This window comes from Pelobates fuscus, chromosome 3 (assembly GCF_036172605.1).
Source record: "Pelobates fuscus isolate aPelFus1 chromosome 3, aPelFus1.pri, whole genome shotgun sequence".
NCBI lineage: Eukaryota > Metazoa > Chordata > Amphibia > Anura > Pelobatidae > Pelobates > Pelobates fuscus.
The window spans coordinates 223351029-223369127 of NC_086319.1; the positions used below are offsets into that span (position 1 = coordinate 223351029).

An 18099-nucleotide genomic window follows, 5' to 3' on the forward strand; every position below is an offset into this window, starting at 1 on the left:
TCATGACCACTTTAATTCACTGAAGTGGTCATGGTAGGTGGGTAAGCCTTTAAGTAATAGCCCCTAAAAGAAGTGTGGCTCCATTAAAGGAGCCTCTGTCAGCCATTCTTACAACCATTACTCTTTTCTGCCATTGAACACAGTAGGTAGCAAATAGAAGCAGTAAGGGAATTTATCAAAGTGTTCTTTTCTAAGAAATGGTTTAAAATTCTAAAAGTTGGGTTGTCACTATGAAAAACAGTGGAACCAGCAGGCACATTCCATTAGTGACTCCTCCCCTTTTACAATTAAGCACCCTTTAAATAACAGAACACTTTGATAAATAGCCCCCATATTTCTGTTTCATCTGCTCAAATGCAGGATGTGTTGAACTGATTGTGATGTTAGTTGCTAAATATTTAGTATACATTTAAAAGAGAATGGAGTCTAACATGAAAAATGGTCAACTGAAGTTGTAGGGGATTTTTAATATTTTTATATAATGATGTGAATTAAGATTAGTATCTATTTCCTTTTAAATGTAACCAACATGTTTCTTTACCGGTCTAAACATTTTGTTGCACTCGACTGCAGCCTTATTATGCTAGGTATGTGCTTGGAAAGCTATGAGTGCAGTTTTCTTTTTTCATATTACAGAATATAGGGTAGAAAAGTACCAGATTATTTCTTCTAAGCCATGTCCTGGAACAATCATTCATCTAAATAAAGAATTGTACCTATCTATAGGGGCACTGATACAAATAGTCACCATAGCATCAGCATCTTTCTTCCAAAACCGCTTTGTGGACCTTTGAGATGATTGTGTTACTTTTAATGGAGTTTGTATGACAAATGTAAATAATTTGGAACATTAATGTATTGTGTGATAGACATGGTGCCTACATTGCATTGGGCCAAGATGGCCTGCTCCATGGGGCATTTAGACATTCCCCATGCTTCCCATAACCAATATGGTTATAACCAGTATTCCATATAACAAAATGGTCATGTCCACCCAACAATGATTGGTTAATACACAGCAGCTTAATGCTTCTTAGAGGTCCTTGCTTTTCTGGTTGGATACGCTACATGTAATTCCCAACTGGATTTCGTAATTTTTATATGCATATATTGTCTCTCACTGTTAAGTGATATGATTTTGTTCTCAAGGAACACATTAGAAGCTCTGTTATTATCTTTGTTGAAAAACCTAATTAAAGATTGTCTAAAAAAAACAAAAAAGCTTAATAGTCACAAAGAGTGTGAATGGGGAGTAAAGTCAAAAGAGGCAGGGGAAAATGTTAAAGAGGGAAATAACAAGTGGAAAGACTAGGAGGGAAAGAGGAAAGAATTTCAATAATGAAAAAAACAAAACAAAAAAAACAACAATGTGCCTACATTTTCACCCACTCGTGTATCGGCTAACATAACATTAAAGATACTGCACTGGATATATGCTTCATATACATTTTTTTGATTACATTTTACTGTAGGATTAAAAAATCAACCCTTTGCTAATACACACTTTTTTCAAGTGGTTTTTAGCCAAAACATGGTTGTGGGCTAAAATAATCAATTGAAGACTTTCAAAATATATCATCTGTCTGTCTGTCCGTCCAATTGGCTGTCTGAGCATCTTTCTATAGAATTAATATTTTTATTCTTGCATATTCGTTCTGCTTATTTAGCACCCCATGAATGGAGATTAGATTCCGATGCAGCCATTGTACTGTTGGGAAATTGTTAATTATGAGATTTTCAGTGTCATTAAAGATTATCTATATTAAACCGTGAAATTAGAGCTGATCACCTCAGGTGGTGTTATTGCTTTTGCAAAGCAGATAAAGTCATGCCTTTTGTTTGGGGGAGCAGACACCTGCAGTTTATTTTAAAGTGACACCATCCATCATTTACCATAACAAAACCACAGAAATGCACCTGCCATCTTAGTCTGCTTTTCATCGTTGCATTCCACTGTTTGTTCTTAACACTAAAATTACATTTCACAGCAGTTGTAACGCGGTTTGATCATAGTGACACAGAGGCAGTTAAAAGATCTAAACTGTGTAATTATTGAGCATTATAAATTGTTGAGATTTACAGACCTTTCACTTTTTCTACGGAGGTTCTACTGAGAAATTTCTCACAATTTTTAGTAATTCAAAGGACTGTGGCATGTGTGCTTTCTTTAAGCTCGTGTTAATAATCCTTTATGTAAATCATGTTCAGACAGATGTTCTTTAAAACTCTGCTTTATTCCCTTTTAACCCTGATGAAAATGATCTTCTACGCAAATCTAAATTGCGAAAAATGTATCTATACATCATCCGTGCACCTGAAATACATCTTTGTATATAAAACGAAATATGATTTTATCTTTTTGTGATAGACACAATAATAATACTGAATTCTTCAGTAGTATTGTAGAAGCCAAAGCATTAAATATTAAACAATAAATGTGCAGGAGCTGATTAATTCAGAATATTTGTGAGCAGCTCATGAATATTTAATGTCCTTATTTTGCTTATTGGGTGTCTTCAGAGCTATTTACTTCACCTTTTTCATACAATGTATTATATTATTTGTATGTGAGTAGAAATCGCTTCCGTTCATGTTTAAATGTCCCTCAGTTTAAATCATTGACCTGAAAACCAAGCAGCTGATCTGGGGTTATTTAAATATTTTTGTAGGACTAATGTAATATTAATTCAATGGAAAAAATTACATCAGATTGGTGATAAATATGTTCAGCCATTAAGTGTTCTTGTTTTTGGGCCATTAAGGAGCTGTATAACAACACACAGTCCATTTTACACTGCTATTACATTTAGCAGCACAAATATACAACGGGTTATTTACTAAATTGAGAATTCAAAGTGAATTTAGAGAGAATTCCAAATTTAAGACCTAAATAGCAGAACTAAAGACATAACTAACTCACTTAGATTAATTTTCCAGTTTGGCTATTTTGACCTTAAAGAGACACTATAGTGACCAGTACAATCACAGCTTAAGGTATAGTCAGTCCCTGCAGGCCTTTTGCTGTAAACACTGTCTTTTCAGAGAAAATGCACTGTTTACATTACAGCCTAGAGACACCTCCAGTGGCAGTCACTCAGACGGCTACTAGAGGTACTTCCTGGGGCTGTGCTGCATGGAGACGCTAACATTTCCCCATCGAGATGCAACTGATTCAGTGCATCTCGATGAGGAGATGCTGATTGGCTAAGGCTGTGTTAGGTCCGCTCTTCCCCCACCTCTTTAACGATCTCAGCCAATCCAATGCTTTTTCTATGGGAATGCACATTGGATTGGCTGAGATCATCAATTCTGATTATGTCAGCCAAGGAGGCCAGGCGGGGTAGGGCCAACACCGGCAGAGACGTGGCACTGGAAATAAGATAAGTTTTATTACCTTTCAAGGGGGGCAAGCCACCTAAATGGTGGCTTTAACCCTATCGTGTCAGGATTACAAGTTTGTGTGCCTGAGCCCTATAGTGTTCCTTTAAAGTTGAAATTCACTTTGAATTCTCACTTTAGTGAAAATGCCAGTAAGAATTATGAAAGTCAGAAAGAAAGGGATACTGCAGAAATGGGGGTTTGACAGTGACATAATGAGACCTGAAATCAAAAAATGATCTTGCAGTGGCCTCACACAGCCATGTTCTTTAACCCCAGCCATGTTCTTTAACGCCGTTACGGCATTCCCTGCCACCCCCATTTTAATGGGCTTTTAAGCCGTTGCGGCGGCACGGAACGCCTAAACGGATTTCACCCCAGCGCCCCAGTACCTACTCACCTAAGTCGCGATCTGCTTCTGGACGACTGCCTGAGTGTGTTTGGTATCAAAATACACTTAGAATTAAATTATCTATCTATCTATCTATCTATCTATCTATCTATCTATCTATCTGTCTATAAATGAATAAAACGAATTTAAATACATTTATATAAATATATTTAAATAATTACATAAATATACACGTAGAATTTAAATACATATATATGTACAGATATTTAAATTCTAAGTGTATATTTATGTAATCTTTTTACATAATGTAATAATTTTGTTAATTATAAAATGAGGGACCTCCCTAACAAACCAGGCAGAAAGCCCATAGAATTTTATTCACAATACATAGCTGACATGTAATAAGGCAGTGAGAAAAACATGCACAATTTTTAAAAGGTATAACAACAGGGTTAGAGATTTGCTTAGTATGTTGTGTATGATTACAGGCATTATAGAGACATTTCAGCAGGAGTATGTAACACACAAGATAAAGCTTTGCTTAAAATGTCACATGTGCTGCACTATTTTGTAATATAAAAAACATGGGTAAACCTGGGGTTCAAATCGCGATTTGAGCTGCAGGAAACAAGCTAACACCAGGCTTAAGTGTTATGTCTGAGCATATCGCGCTAGATTAGTGCCAACAAGTAGTGTAGCCTTGGGCATTGGATGCTTATCAGGACAGGTACACTATGGGAAGGGCTTTTATGAGAGGGGCACCTAAGGAGAATATCAAACTGCAGCAGGTCAGTCACCTTGGCAAAGGCAGCAGATCAGGGGCTATAGCCAAAATTTACTGTTAGGTTAAGTAAACCTCTGTATGCAGGCTGCCTACTTGATGCCCACTGCGGTCAGGCAGAGTCCAGAAAGATACAGGTAACATATTAAACATGTTGAATTTGCTTTAGTCGGTGGTTGCTTGATCAAGGGAGGTAGAATGACAAATTATATACACACTGACTGAGATGTAACCAAGTAGTTAAAACAAAATATAAGTGTATATCAAGATGTGGAACTATAGGCTTTGGATAACCGCTAGGTAGTACTCATGTGTACTCTGGTGTTGGTTTTGTAGCCAGCCCTTGTCCATAACAAGCAATAGGCAACAGAGAGGCAGGGAATTGTCACCAGGAGAGGTTTGGCTGTTAAGCCTGTGAAATGCCCATAGGGGTTCAGCCGATGCCCATCGTGTGCTAGATACTGTCCAGGTACAAATGAGGGTTCAATTCCTTATTGGATGTGCCCCTCCAGCTCCCAGTCCCAACACAGTCTGGTGTTCTGGATTTACAGGTTTCATTGCTGGGTACGTCCAGGGCTTGTGCTCGAGACTTATGACAGCATGCTGCTCGTGCTCGGGTAGGGTTTCTCTTCACACGCGGTGTAGTGAGCTCCTGGGGAGGGAGAGAGATTTTGGTGGGGTCTACCCCATGCGGCCCTCTGCTCTGAGGTGAGGTGGCTGCCCGATGTTCTGGTTCTGCGACTCTGAGGCTGTCGTCGGGTCCTTTGCCTTCTCCTCCCCACCATCCGTGCAGCGCCAATGTTTCGTCCAGGGTCTGAAGGTCCCTGTGTGATAACGCGCAGGGTGGTGTTCTGTGGCGTCTTCTCGATGGTGCCTCTATGGAGGGATAGCTTGGCCCAGTCATCGGGTTTATAGTTTGGCAAGATATAGGGCTTTAGCTGGAATGTCGGCTAAATATGCTCACTTTTAGCTTGGAGCTCCCATGATGTGCGACCGCTCGGCATGGCTGCTAGGCTCCGCCCCCCTGCAAGCACTATTTTTAACCCTGTCACTTTTCAAAACCCAATAAAACCTGTACATGTGGGATATTGTTGTACTCAGGAGACTTCACTGAACACAAATATTAGTGTTTCAAAACAGTAAAATGTGTCACAATGATGATATCATCAGTGAAAGTGCAGTTTGTGTGTGAAAAATGCAAAAAACTAATGTGAATGCTAACTTTGCCCAGTGTTTGTGACTAAGTTGCTACTAAAAAAGACTGGACATACCCCATTTTGAATACCCGGGTTGTCTATTTTTTTTAAATGGTATGCCATGATGGGGGTAATTATTATTCCTGGGCTTCTATAAGGTCTCAGAGGCAACATAACCAATCTGGCAAATTTCAAAGTGCAAAAATGGGAATCGGCAAGTCTTAAATATGACCCTGTAACTTTCCAAAACACCCTGAAACCTGAACATGGGGGGGAGGGGGGGGTAATGTTGTACTCGAGAGACATTACACAAATATGTGTGTTTTAGAGCAGGTTTTAGTTCAACTTGTGCCATTACAGAGAGAGCATATCTGATCTGAAGCATATCAGACTGGTCCCACCCGTACGGGCAGTCCAGATCCGAAATGCCAGCAAGTTCCCTCTGCACGAGAGATACGGCAACCCCAGACGATCACTTCAACCTTGTAAGGTATCATCAGTGAGGGATAGCCAATATCCCTCTAGGCACCGTAAACAAGGGGTCCACGTCTGGATTGCCCTTTAAACTTAAGGAGAGAAAAATATTTTTCTCTCAAAGGCAACATAGGCCCAGCAAAAAAAAACTGGAAAATTTCAATGTGTAAAAACTGAAAAAAAGGGGAAAGCACTAAAGTTGACCCTGTAACTTTCCAAACCCCCATAAAACCTGCACATGAGGGGTACTGCTGTACTTGTGAGACATCGCTGAACATTTGTGTTTTATTACTGGAAGGGAGTCTGGATGGTTGGAATTAACTAGGTTGGCTAAGCAAATATTTGGCCTAATGCAAGTTGTGAGTTTTTGATTGGATGGGTGACTGGAAAGGAGGTAGGTCACTGAGTTGAGGGTGTTAATGAATGAAAGGTGAGGTCGGAGGTATGTGAAAGGACTGGTAGTTGTTAATGAATGTCAGGCAATTTGGGAGTTTGTGACAGGGTTTGAAATATTTATGAATGGGAAGTGAGCTCTTACACAGGGACTTACAGGGCTTATGGGTGTTACTGAACAGAAGCTAAGGACGGAGATAGGTGACAAGATTTACAGATATTTATGAATAAGAGGCAAGGTAAGGGATAGGTGATAAAATTGGTGGGTGTTTACGAATGGAAGAAGTGGTGGTGCTAGTTGACAGTTTGGGTGTGTTAATAAATGAAAGTTTAGATGCGTCGTAGGTAGAGATGTCCCGAACAGAGTCTTTGATAAATAATAAAATACTGATAACTGGGCAAGAATCTGTGAGGTAGAAGGCAGCATTTCATCCTTGGACCTAGGTAGCATAATGTCTTGGGCTGGCCTTTTGTAGGACCCACCAATATTGGTGTACTGTGGCATAATGGTAAGCTTAACATGATATGGCCATATTGAGTTGATTTTAAAAAGCCTTGTAAAATGTTAAACTGTATTTTTGTGTGTGAGCTGTTCCTTAATATGTATTTTGTTAAATGGATGTCATGTGTGTTTCTATCATTTGAAAAATCAAATTGTTATAACCTCTATATTTAACAAATATGTTTTGTTAGGTTTGAAAAACAAAAGAATTCCAGAAATCCATGCATTCTTATGCGGCAACTGGGTGCCTCCATCTTTGCAACTGGGCAATGGCTGTTTTAAGCTGTGTGTTTTGCACATCGCAGTCAGCATAGAGAAAAACACAGACAAAAGAAAAAGTGCTACAATGTGTTTATTTCTTAATACACACACACATTCACTGACAGATATTCATACATTAGCTAACAGAAACACACACTCACTCACTAACAGACACACACAGTCAGACACACACACTAGCAGACACACACACTAACAGACACACACTAACAGACATACACACTCACATTAACACTTATTTTTTTTTAGTTTACCCCCCCAGGCTCCTTACCTTTGGGAATGCTGGGGGGGGGGGTTCTCCCTGGGGTCTAGTGGGGCTGCCGGTCGGGTTGCTGGGCGGGTTGGCGGCTGACAAGGGAGCACTTCCTCTGAGCACTCTGCTCAGCTCCCTCGCGCGCCGCCCGTAGAGTGAGTCTGGGAGCTGGAATATGACGTCATATTCCGGCTCCCAGCCTCACAATGCGGCTTGCGAGGGAGCTGAGCAGACAGCTCAGAGGAAGTGCTCCCTCGCCAGCGCCGCCCGCCCGCCAGCCCAGCATGTCAGTTAGCCGCAAGGCTAACAAGGCATTTGCCCTGGTAAATCGGGGGCGGCTTTTTTTGCCGCCCCCTGGAAAATGCCGCCCAAGGCAAACGCCTTGTTTGCCTCGCGGCTAAAACGTCCCTGTATGTGTGTGTGTGTGTGTGTGTATATATATATATATATATATATATATATATATATATATATATACACACACACACACATACTCACGCTCCCTTAATCCCTCTGCAAATTGCAGTCTCAGCCAGTTAGGTAATGTGTCACACCTTAGATGTAGCCACACTATCCGTTGAGCTAGCATCTACACTATGTCTTTTCTGACCCCCCCCCCCCGCCATCCATGTATCTGTTCCCCTCCCTCTCATGTCTTTTCTTCCCCCTTCTTCCATGTCGTGGATATAGTGTGTATTGTATGCAGCTTGTGTATTGAATACATTGTGTGTGTGTGTAGCGTATCTAGTGTTTGTGTGGTGTAAGCAGTGTATCTAGTGGATGCAGTGTCTGTGTAGTGCATGTGTATGTAGTAGTGTCTGTGTAGTGCGTGTAGTGTTGGATAAGTGCGGGGGGTGAGCCGTTTAAATGAAATTGGGCTTATCCCCCTTTCTCCCTTCCTCTTACCTGTGGACCAGAGAGGGGGGGGGGGGGCAGTGTGTAAGAAGGTGACAGTATAGGGGGGCAGTGTGTATGAAGGTTATAGTATGGGGTGCAGTGTGTAGGAAGGTGATAGTATGGGGGGGGGGCAGTGTGTAAGAAGGTGACATTGTGGGGGAGGCAGTGGGTAGGAAAATGACAGTGTGGGGGAAAGGGTGTGGGGATGACAGTGTGGATGGACAGACTGACAGACAACATGCCCTCACTGATACACATTCACTGACAGACAGTCATTGTCTCACACACTGTTCAACTAACACACACGTTCACTGACATACACACACTGACACAAACACACTCTCAGAGATACATGCACTCACTGACACATACACACACTCACTGACAGACACACACCTACTGGCATATACACACTGACAGTCACATACACATTCAATGATAAACACACAGGTATCACTGACAGACACCGACTCTCAATGATTTGACATACACACATTCACTCACAGACACAGATACACTCTCTGTCAAACACACACTGACAGGCACACAAACACTCAATGACAAACACAGACTCTCACTGATGTGAGAGACACTCACAGACAGACACATACAAATGTCAGTGGTCTTCAACCGGTGGTCCGTGGACCGGCGCCAGTCTGCAAGAATTTATTGCCGGTCCGCAAAAGCTTTCTATACCGTCGGGTGAAAGCTTTCGCGGACCGGCAATAAATTGCTGCAAAATATTTCATATGTTCATAGCACCGTGAACTGTACCTCACTCTCCCCTGGTAGCTCTGCAGGACTGGAGGGGAGATCAGAGATCTCCCTCACCAGCCCGCTAGCAGTGTAATGCTGCAGCTCTAACTTGCAGCTCCACCTGGTTCTCCTCTCACGAGCTCGGAGTGTTGCTGCGGTTACCATGGCAATGCTCAGAATCTTGTGAGAGTGAACTCTAGCCTGAGCTGCTAGAGTTCACTTTCACCACTTGGACCACCAGGGCTTCCCCACAGACCACAAGGGATTAGTAATGTACCCCTTCCCAGGCAAAGGTAAGCAGGGAAGGGGATATTAAAATAATGATTTCTATTAATTAATTATTTTTTATATAATTTATTACGCTACCCTCCAACCCCACCGACCCTCAACAATTCTCCCCCATACACACACACAGCCCCCACACACATACACACACTGCCCCTCATATACACACACACTGCAAAACACACACACTGCCCTCCATACACACACTGCCCCCTCCATACACACACTACCCTCTACACACACACTACCCCCACACACACTGCCCCCATACACACACACTCTGCCCCCATACACACACACTGCCCCCCATACACACACACCGTACCCCATACACACACTGCCCTCTCCACACACACTGCCCCCATACTCACACTGACCCTATACTCACACTGACCCTATACACACACTGCCCCCATACACACATACTGACCCTATACACACACTGCCCCCCCCTCATACACACACTACCTCCTATACATACACACACTGCCTCCATACACACACACTGCACCCCTCACACACACATACTGCATCCCTCACACATACCATTGGTTTTTATTTCTGGCTGACGCCGGTCTGCAAAATAGTTCTCCTCTTTTTGCCGGGCCGCGGTGTTAAAAGGTTGCAGAACACTGTTCTAGGTGATGGCACAGTGCATTTTTATTATGGAAGATTCCATATGTTGAAATACACACTAGTACTATACCTTAAAACTGCTGCTTACCTTAACACATGGACACATGTTACCTCTGTACTTATATATTCCATGCTTTGCTTTATCTATATGTCTATTCCTTTAAATAAGAATATATAGTATCTCATAAAAGACAGGCGATCTTCTTTGTTTCATTCATACGTGTAAATTCCAGAGAAGTGCCAGTTCTACTTTAAAGTGTTTCCACAACTCATTATCCATAGAGATACCCTACAATTAATGGGCCCATTAGCAATATATGTACTGTACATTTCATCTTCCTATATGTTTGTATCCTCTTATTATCCACTACTTATGTGTAGAGTGTGTATAGTATGTTTTATACTCTTTGATTTTACTCTTTCCATCCTTGTTTCTGTTTGCCCCTCATTTGTTTTCTGTTTTATATATTTATTTTACTTTGCACTTCACACAGTATTGCCTGCAGGGTGCTCATTGATTCCCCTTACTGCAAATGTACGTCCAATTGATTTCATTTTTGTCACCATCATTATTCAACAGATTGTAATCTTAATTAAAAATAAATAAATGAATGCATGTATTAAAATATGTATTTGACACACACTCAATTAAAGCAGCACTGTCAATTTTTTTTTGTCTTTTAGTTTTCCTTTCCTTATGACCTCTGTATCTAAATAATGAAATGCTCCCCTTGCGGCTTATCTTTACTTATATTTTTTATATTTTCTTCTTTGCCCTGGATCTCAATATGCAGCTATTGTGCAGTTATGTTGTTCTGTAGCTGTTTGTCCTTTTGTGGGATTATTTTGACTGATGGATCGTAGATAAATAAGCTTTGGAACTGAAATAGATCCTTGATTAAGCTGTGCCCATTGTCCGGTTTTGTCAACTTGATTACTTTACAGGTACAACTCATGAATATAGCTGGCTAGATTCCAGACCGCCACTGTAAACTTTATTTGTTAGTGTAACTGGGTTGTAATGTTATTTGCTAAATCTGTAAAGCGGCACTGTAACCCCACCCCCTTCCTGATAAATAAGTAGTTTACGAGGATAGAATTTTTATGAAAGATATTGACTGTGTTGGAATTTCATTGAAATTTCATAGGGACTATTTTGTCTCTATATATTTCCTTTAAAATAAGTTTATACTACCATAAATTATATATATTAAAGGGACACTATAGTCACCTGAACAACTTTAGCTTAATGAAGCAGTTTTGGTGTATAGAACATGCCCCTGCAGCCTCACTGCTCAATCCTCTGCCATTTAGGAGTTAAATCCCTTTGTTTATGAACCCTAGTCACACCTCCCTGCATGTGACTTGCACAGCCTTCCATAAACACTTCCTGTAAAGAGAGCCCTATTTAGGCTTTCTTTATTGCAAGTTCTGTTTAATTAAGATTTTCTTATCCCCTGCTATGTTAATAGCTTGCTAGACCCTGCAAGAGCCTCCTGTATGTGATTAAAGTTCAATTTAGAGATTGATATACAATTATTTAAGGTAAATTACATCTGTTTGAAAGTGAAACCAGTTTTTTTTTCATGCAGGCTCTGTCAATCATAGCCAGGGGAGGTGTGGCTAGGGCTGCATAAACAGAAACAAAGTGATTTAACTCCTAAATGACAGTGAATTGAGCAGTGAAATTGCAGGGGAATGATCTATACACTAAAACTTCTGCTTTATTTAGCTAAAGTAATTTAGGTGACTATAGTGTGCAATAGCTGTAGACCTAAAAAATATAAAGAAAGAAATGGTACATTCTACATATTTCTGACCTTCCATGATATATCTATTACCGTATATACTCGAGTATAAGCCGAGTTTTTCAGCCCATTTTTTGGGCTGAAAAACCCCAACTCGGCTTATACTCGAGTCAGAGTCTGTATTATGGCAATTTGCATTGCCATAATACAGACTGGGGGGAGAGGGGGGCTGGCAGAGCTGTACTTACCTTTTCTGCAGCTCCTGTCAGCTCTCTCCTCCTCCGCCGGTCCGTTCAGCACCTCGGTCAGCTCCCAGTGTAAGTCTCGCGAGAGCCGCGGCTCTCGCGAGATTTACACTGGGAGCTGACAGAAGAGCAGAACGGACGGCGCAGAGGAGGAGAGAGCTGACAGGAGCTGCAGGACAGGTAAGTACAGCTCTGCCAGCCCCCCTCTCCCCCCCACTGAACTGCCACTGGACCACCAGGGAAGGAGAGCCCCCCTCCCTGCCATATATCAAGCAGGGAGGGGGGACGAAAAAAAAAAAAAAAAAATTAATAATAAAATAAAAAAAGGGGTATAAGGACCACTATGGGAGGGGGGGGGGTATAAGGACCACTATGGGAGGGAGGGGGTGGGTTAAGGACCACTATGGGAGGGAGGGGGGTATAAGGACCGCTATGGGAGGGAGGGGGGGTATAAGGACCACTATGGGAGGGAGGGGGGGGGGGGGGATAAGGACCACTATGGGAGGGAGGGGGGGTATAAGGACCACTATGGGAGGGAGGGGGGTATAAGGACCACTATGGGAGGGAGGGGGGTATAAGGACCACTATGGGAGGGAGGGGGGGTATAAGGACCACTATGGGAGGGAGGGGGGTATAAGGACCACTATGGGAGGGAGGGGGGGATAAGGACCACTATGGGAGGGAGGGAGGGGGGATAAGGACCACTATTGGAGGGAGGGGGGTATAAGGACCACTATGGGAGGGGGGGGGGGTATAAGGACCACTATGGGAGGGAGGGGGTGGGTTAAGGACCACTATGGGAGGGAGGGGGGTATAAGGACCGCTATGGGAGGGAGGGGGGGTATAAGGACCACTATGGGAGGGAGGGGGGGTATAAGGACCACTATGGGAGGGAGGGGGGGTATAAGGACCACTATGGGAGGGAGGGGGGTATAAGGACCACTATGGGAGGGAGGGGGGTATAAGGACCACTATGGGAGGGAGGGGGGGTATAAGGACCACTATGGGAGGGAGGGGGGTATAAGGACCACTATGGGAGGGAGGGGGGGATAAGGACCACTATGGGAGGGAGGGAGGGGGGATAAGGACCACTATTGGAGGGAGGGGGGTATAAGGACCACTATGGGAGGGAGGGGGGGTATAAGGACCACTATGGGAGGGAGGGGGGGTATAAGGACCACTATGGGAGGGGGTGGGATAAGGACCACTATGGGAGGGAGGGGGGTATAAGGACCATTATGGGAGGGAGGGGGGGGGTATATGGACCACTATGGGAGGGATGGGGGGGATAAGGAACACTATGGGAGGGAGAAGGGGGATAAGGACCACTATGAGAGGGAGGGGGTGGGATAAGGACCACTATGGGAGGGGAGGGGGAAGTAAGGACCACTAGGGGAGGGGAGGGTAAGGACCACTAGGGGAGGGGTGAGTCAGGACCACTGGGGGGGGAGTGAAGGAACACGGGGGTGGGGAGGTAAGGACCACTGAGGGAGGAGGAGGGGAAGTCAGGACATATGGGGGGGGAGGGGGCGGCAAAAATTTTTTTGCCTACGGCGGCAAATATCCTTGCACCGGCCCTGCACACACTGCATTCACACACTGCATTCATGCACACACACACTGCATTCATGCACACACACACTGCATTCATGCACACACACACTGCACTCATACACACACGCTGCACTCATACACACACGCTGCACTCATACACACACACATACGCACACACTGCATTCATTATACACACACTGTAAATAAATATTCAATTAATATATATTTTTTTAGGATCTAATTTTATTTAGAAATTTACCAGTAGCTGCTGCATTTCCCACCCTAGTCTTATACTCGAGTCAATAAGTTTTCCCAGTTTTTTGGGATAAAATTAGGGGCCTCGGCTTATATTCGGGTCGGCTTATACTCGAGTATATACGGTAATTAAGCAAAATTGCAGAACTGGAAAAAAGTGTTAGCATGGCTGTTTTTATTCAAATCATGAAAACTTCGTTTTTCACATCAGGGCACAGCATTGCTTAGTGATTATATCCTACATATTGGTGTTATGTTGCTGAAAAATTCCACTCTTTCCTTCTGTTTGATCAAACTGGAACAAATAATGTAGGTGTATTTATACATGAACATTTCTACTCTATCAGCATTGTCACAGTAAATACATAGAACTATGTCTGTCATGTCAGGGGGTCAAGGGCCTTTGGAGCAGTTGCTTTGTGTGACACTCCGGGCACATTTAAGTGGATCTGTACACAATTAAAACAAACAGTGTACATGCTTTTATCAAAACAAAAGGAAGTACACTTTTTTGTTCATATAATTCATGTTTGTTTCCTGGTTAACAAAATATATTTTAGTTTTTCTTTAAATTTAGACCTACCCAATTATATAGATCACATGGCAACACAAATGTCTCATTGTGTTACTTATTGTAATCTGTAACATATAACATCATGACAAAATAAGCTGAGTTATAGTACTTTATACTTTCGTGCAAACATGAGTTAAAGGGACACTCACTCTTAACTTAAGGGGTTAAACTATTCTCAAACAATTTAACCCAAAAGTTGCCTGCAGCACCAATCTCTAGGTCCCCCAGGCGGCATCTGGCTTTTGAATCTCAGTTACAGGAATGGTGGAGTGCCGTTGGGCAGGGGTGCCACTGATCGATAAGAGCAGTTAGCTGATGCTCTAAGGCAATCAGTAGCTCCCCTTTAATAAAAAAGAAACATACTTTTTTTTTATCCATGGTGAGCTACTGATTGGCTTAGAGCATCAGCTGACCACTCTAGCCAATCAGCAGTGCCCCTGCTTGGCTGCACTCCAACCTTCCTGTAACTAAGATTCAGAAGTCGGATGCCCCCTTGGTAGACCTGGAAATCGGCGCTGGAGGAGGAAGCTCTTATGGTGGCCAGAGTGCCACTTTAAATTACACATATTTTCCTTAGTAGCCATGCCACAAGGAGATGCTGCACGGTCCACCTTGGTCCGAAATGATTTGTCTAGATGGGTCCAACATGGATGGATGGGTGGATGGATGGATAGATGGAGGGGTGGATAGATAGATAGACAGACAGACAGACAGACATATGGATGGATAAGTGGGTGATCAGGCAGACTGTGTTTTTGTTTTCCCACTACTCTTTCCTTTTGTTATTTTCCCTTTTGGTAATGTTTCCTCGTTCTCTTTAGACCTTTTCCACATGCACTGTGGATGATGTGACCATATGGGAAATTAAAAGGAAGATAACCAACTATAAATTAGCCCTGTACTATACTATTATAGTAAAAGTTAATATTAGCAATTAAAGATGAAGACAGGTCTTTCTAGACTGGGTTCTAAACACAACAGTATGGTCAGAAGCATAATTATCCATATCATGCATGTTCCATAATACAGAGAGACTAGAGACTGGGCAGGCCATGCAGCTACATGAAATGGTCATCACTAGGGCCGGAATGGGAAAAAAAATTGTCCTGGGCATTTTTTTATCACAGTGGCCCACTAAGGGAGAGGAGCAGAGAGGGTGTGTTTTGTCATCAACAATGACAAGAACGCCCCCTCTCAAAGTGAGCATGTTGGGTCAATGCTCTTCCAGGGTAGACCATGCGCAGAGCTCTGCTGAAGAGCTCTAGCATGAGAAAAAAGCCCTGTATTTGTTCTTCACAGTGCAAGCAAACTTAAGAACATGCTTGCGTTGTGTTTCCTTGCAACTTGTCTGTGGTGTCTCTATAAATGGGATACCTAGAGACAAAAGGGCCAGGAAAGTGTATTGTGCATGTGTTTGGAGCCTGCTTGTGGGATTGCATATGTGTCGCGTGAGCTGATTGTGGTATTGTGTAATAAGGTCGCTTTTAGTCGTGTTGTGTTTGTGGTGTAATGTAATGCATATGTGGCTAGGGGCTGTAGAGAATGTGTGTATAGGTGATGTAGCAAGTGTGTGCATACAGGCTATAGTGTGCGTGTGTGTGTATAGGTGATGTAGTGTTTGTAGGGGTTGTAGAGAGTGTGTGGTTAAGGGTGTAGTATGTGTTTGCTTACAAGGAATCTAGTGTGTGTATAGGGGATCCAGAGAGTATATGTTAGGAATGTAGTGTGTGTGTAGGTGGTACAGTGTGTGTTTGTGTGTGTGTGTGTATAAGAGTCTAGTGTGTGTTTGAAGGACCCAGAATGTGTATAGGAGATCTAGTGAGTGTGTGTATATGCAGATTCAGAGTGTATATAGGGATCTAGTGTGTGCATGTGTGTAGATGATCCAGAGTTGGGTAAGGGATCTATATAGTGTGTTTATACTGTAATGTGTTTAGGGGTGCAGTATGCGTGTGATTAGTGCAGTGTGTGTGTATATATATATATATTATATATATTATAAATATATATGGAAGTGTGTGTGTGGTGCAGTGTGTTGGGGAAGTCTGTGTGTATGTGTGAGGGGTGTAGTGTGTATGTGAGGGTGCAGTGAGTGTGTGTGTGTGTGTGTGCGAGATAGAGGGGTAAAGTGTGTATGTGTGTGTTGTGTGTGGGACTCTTACATCATCCCTGGTGGTCCTAGTGGTGAGGCTAGAGTTCACTTTCGCGAGATTGGGTGCGTTGCCATGGCAATACTCCGGATCTCGCAAGAGGAACCCGGCGGATCTGCAAGGTAAAGCTCCGCCAGGTCCTTCTCTCCCTGCCTGGCCGCCTGTCTATGCAAGTGGGCCTGTGAGGGAGATCTTTGATCTCCCTCACCGGCCCATCATTGAAAACAGCGGGGCCGGCGCTCGGATAGTGCCGGGCCGGCCTACATAGACCAGCAGGGGAGCTCCTGTAACCTCCCCTGCCGGCCTCGACCCTTGGGCATTGTGGCTCACCGGGCATTTGTCTCATCACTTTCCTACCAGGTAGCATTAAGGTATGTGTTTGGGCTTTATCTTGTTGAGCACTCAATAGACTGGCATTACTTATAGGATCTACAGTAGGCGATTATGGTAAAGATAATAGCAAAGATTATGGTAAAGAAAATAGCAAAGGTTGTAGTAAAGGCTACAAACTCCATCACTATCAGAGCATCCCTACTTCACTGCCAGTCAACCGAATTACGTTATTTGATCAATAGTGTTTATAAATCACTGTGTAATTGTATTCCAGTTTGAAAATGTTATCTATGCATTGAACTGACAGATGATAACTGTGGCTTTCATTTTCTTGCAGTAACAATCTCAACCAGTACGTACTTTGATGGGCTCCTGGTGACTGGATTATACACCTCGACCAGTGTGCAGGCTTCACAAAGCATTGGGGGATCCAAGGCATTTGGATTTGGTAAGCTTCAAATGCTATAAACTGCAGTGTTCCGTGCTACAGTGGGATATATATGAAAATGTTACTTCTTTCCACTATAATATCTACTCATATTATTTGAATTATTCATGTATGTGACTGATTTAAAGGGACAGTCTATGTAACAAAACCACTATAGCACAACTTGCATTGTTAAAAGTACACATATGGGAAAATGTGCCAGTCTGTTTATCCACATTCTGCTTCAACTTTCAACTGCAGTACCTATTTAAACCCGAGGTTTTCCATTTTAGTTTCCACCAGGAATATAACTAAAGAAATCTAGCCTACTTGACCCCCCTAAATATAATAAAATCGAATCTTTTTCCAGTCCAGTCTGAAAAAATAGTGTTTACTGCAAAAAGTCCAAAGGGAATGATTATACTGGAAACAAATAGTGTATTTGAGCGCTTATTTAGTGCAAGTGTTCTAAAACTATATGTGCAAAAAAATATATGAACTATCAGCTGCTACCACACTGTGATGTGCAGCTCTCCCAAAAAACACATAAAAGCAGAAATATATTTAACCATATACAGTGGAGAACTTAAATAGTGAGAATAAATAACTTATACACCTAGTGCAAACAGAG

The 18099-nt window shown here is 42.6% G+C and overlaps 1 protein-coding gene across 2 annotated transcripts in view; it reads left to right on the forward strand.

Annotated features, from left to right (window-relative positions):
• RELN (reelin) overlaps positions 1–18099 on the forward strand; it is a 466948-nt gene that overhangs the window by 28016 nt on the left and 420833 nt on the right. For both annotated transcript variants that reach the window (XM_063448139.1, XM_063448140.1), the window contains exon 2: positions 17379–17489. In XM_063448139.1, the coding sequence (XP_063304209.1) occupies positions 17379–17489 (111 nt within the window). The remainder of the gene's footprint in view (positions 1–17378; positions 17490–18099) is intronic.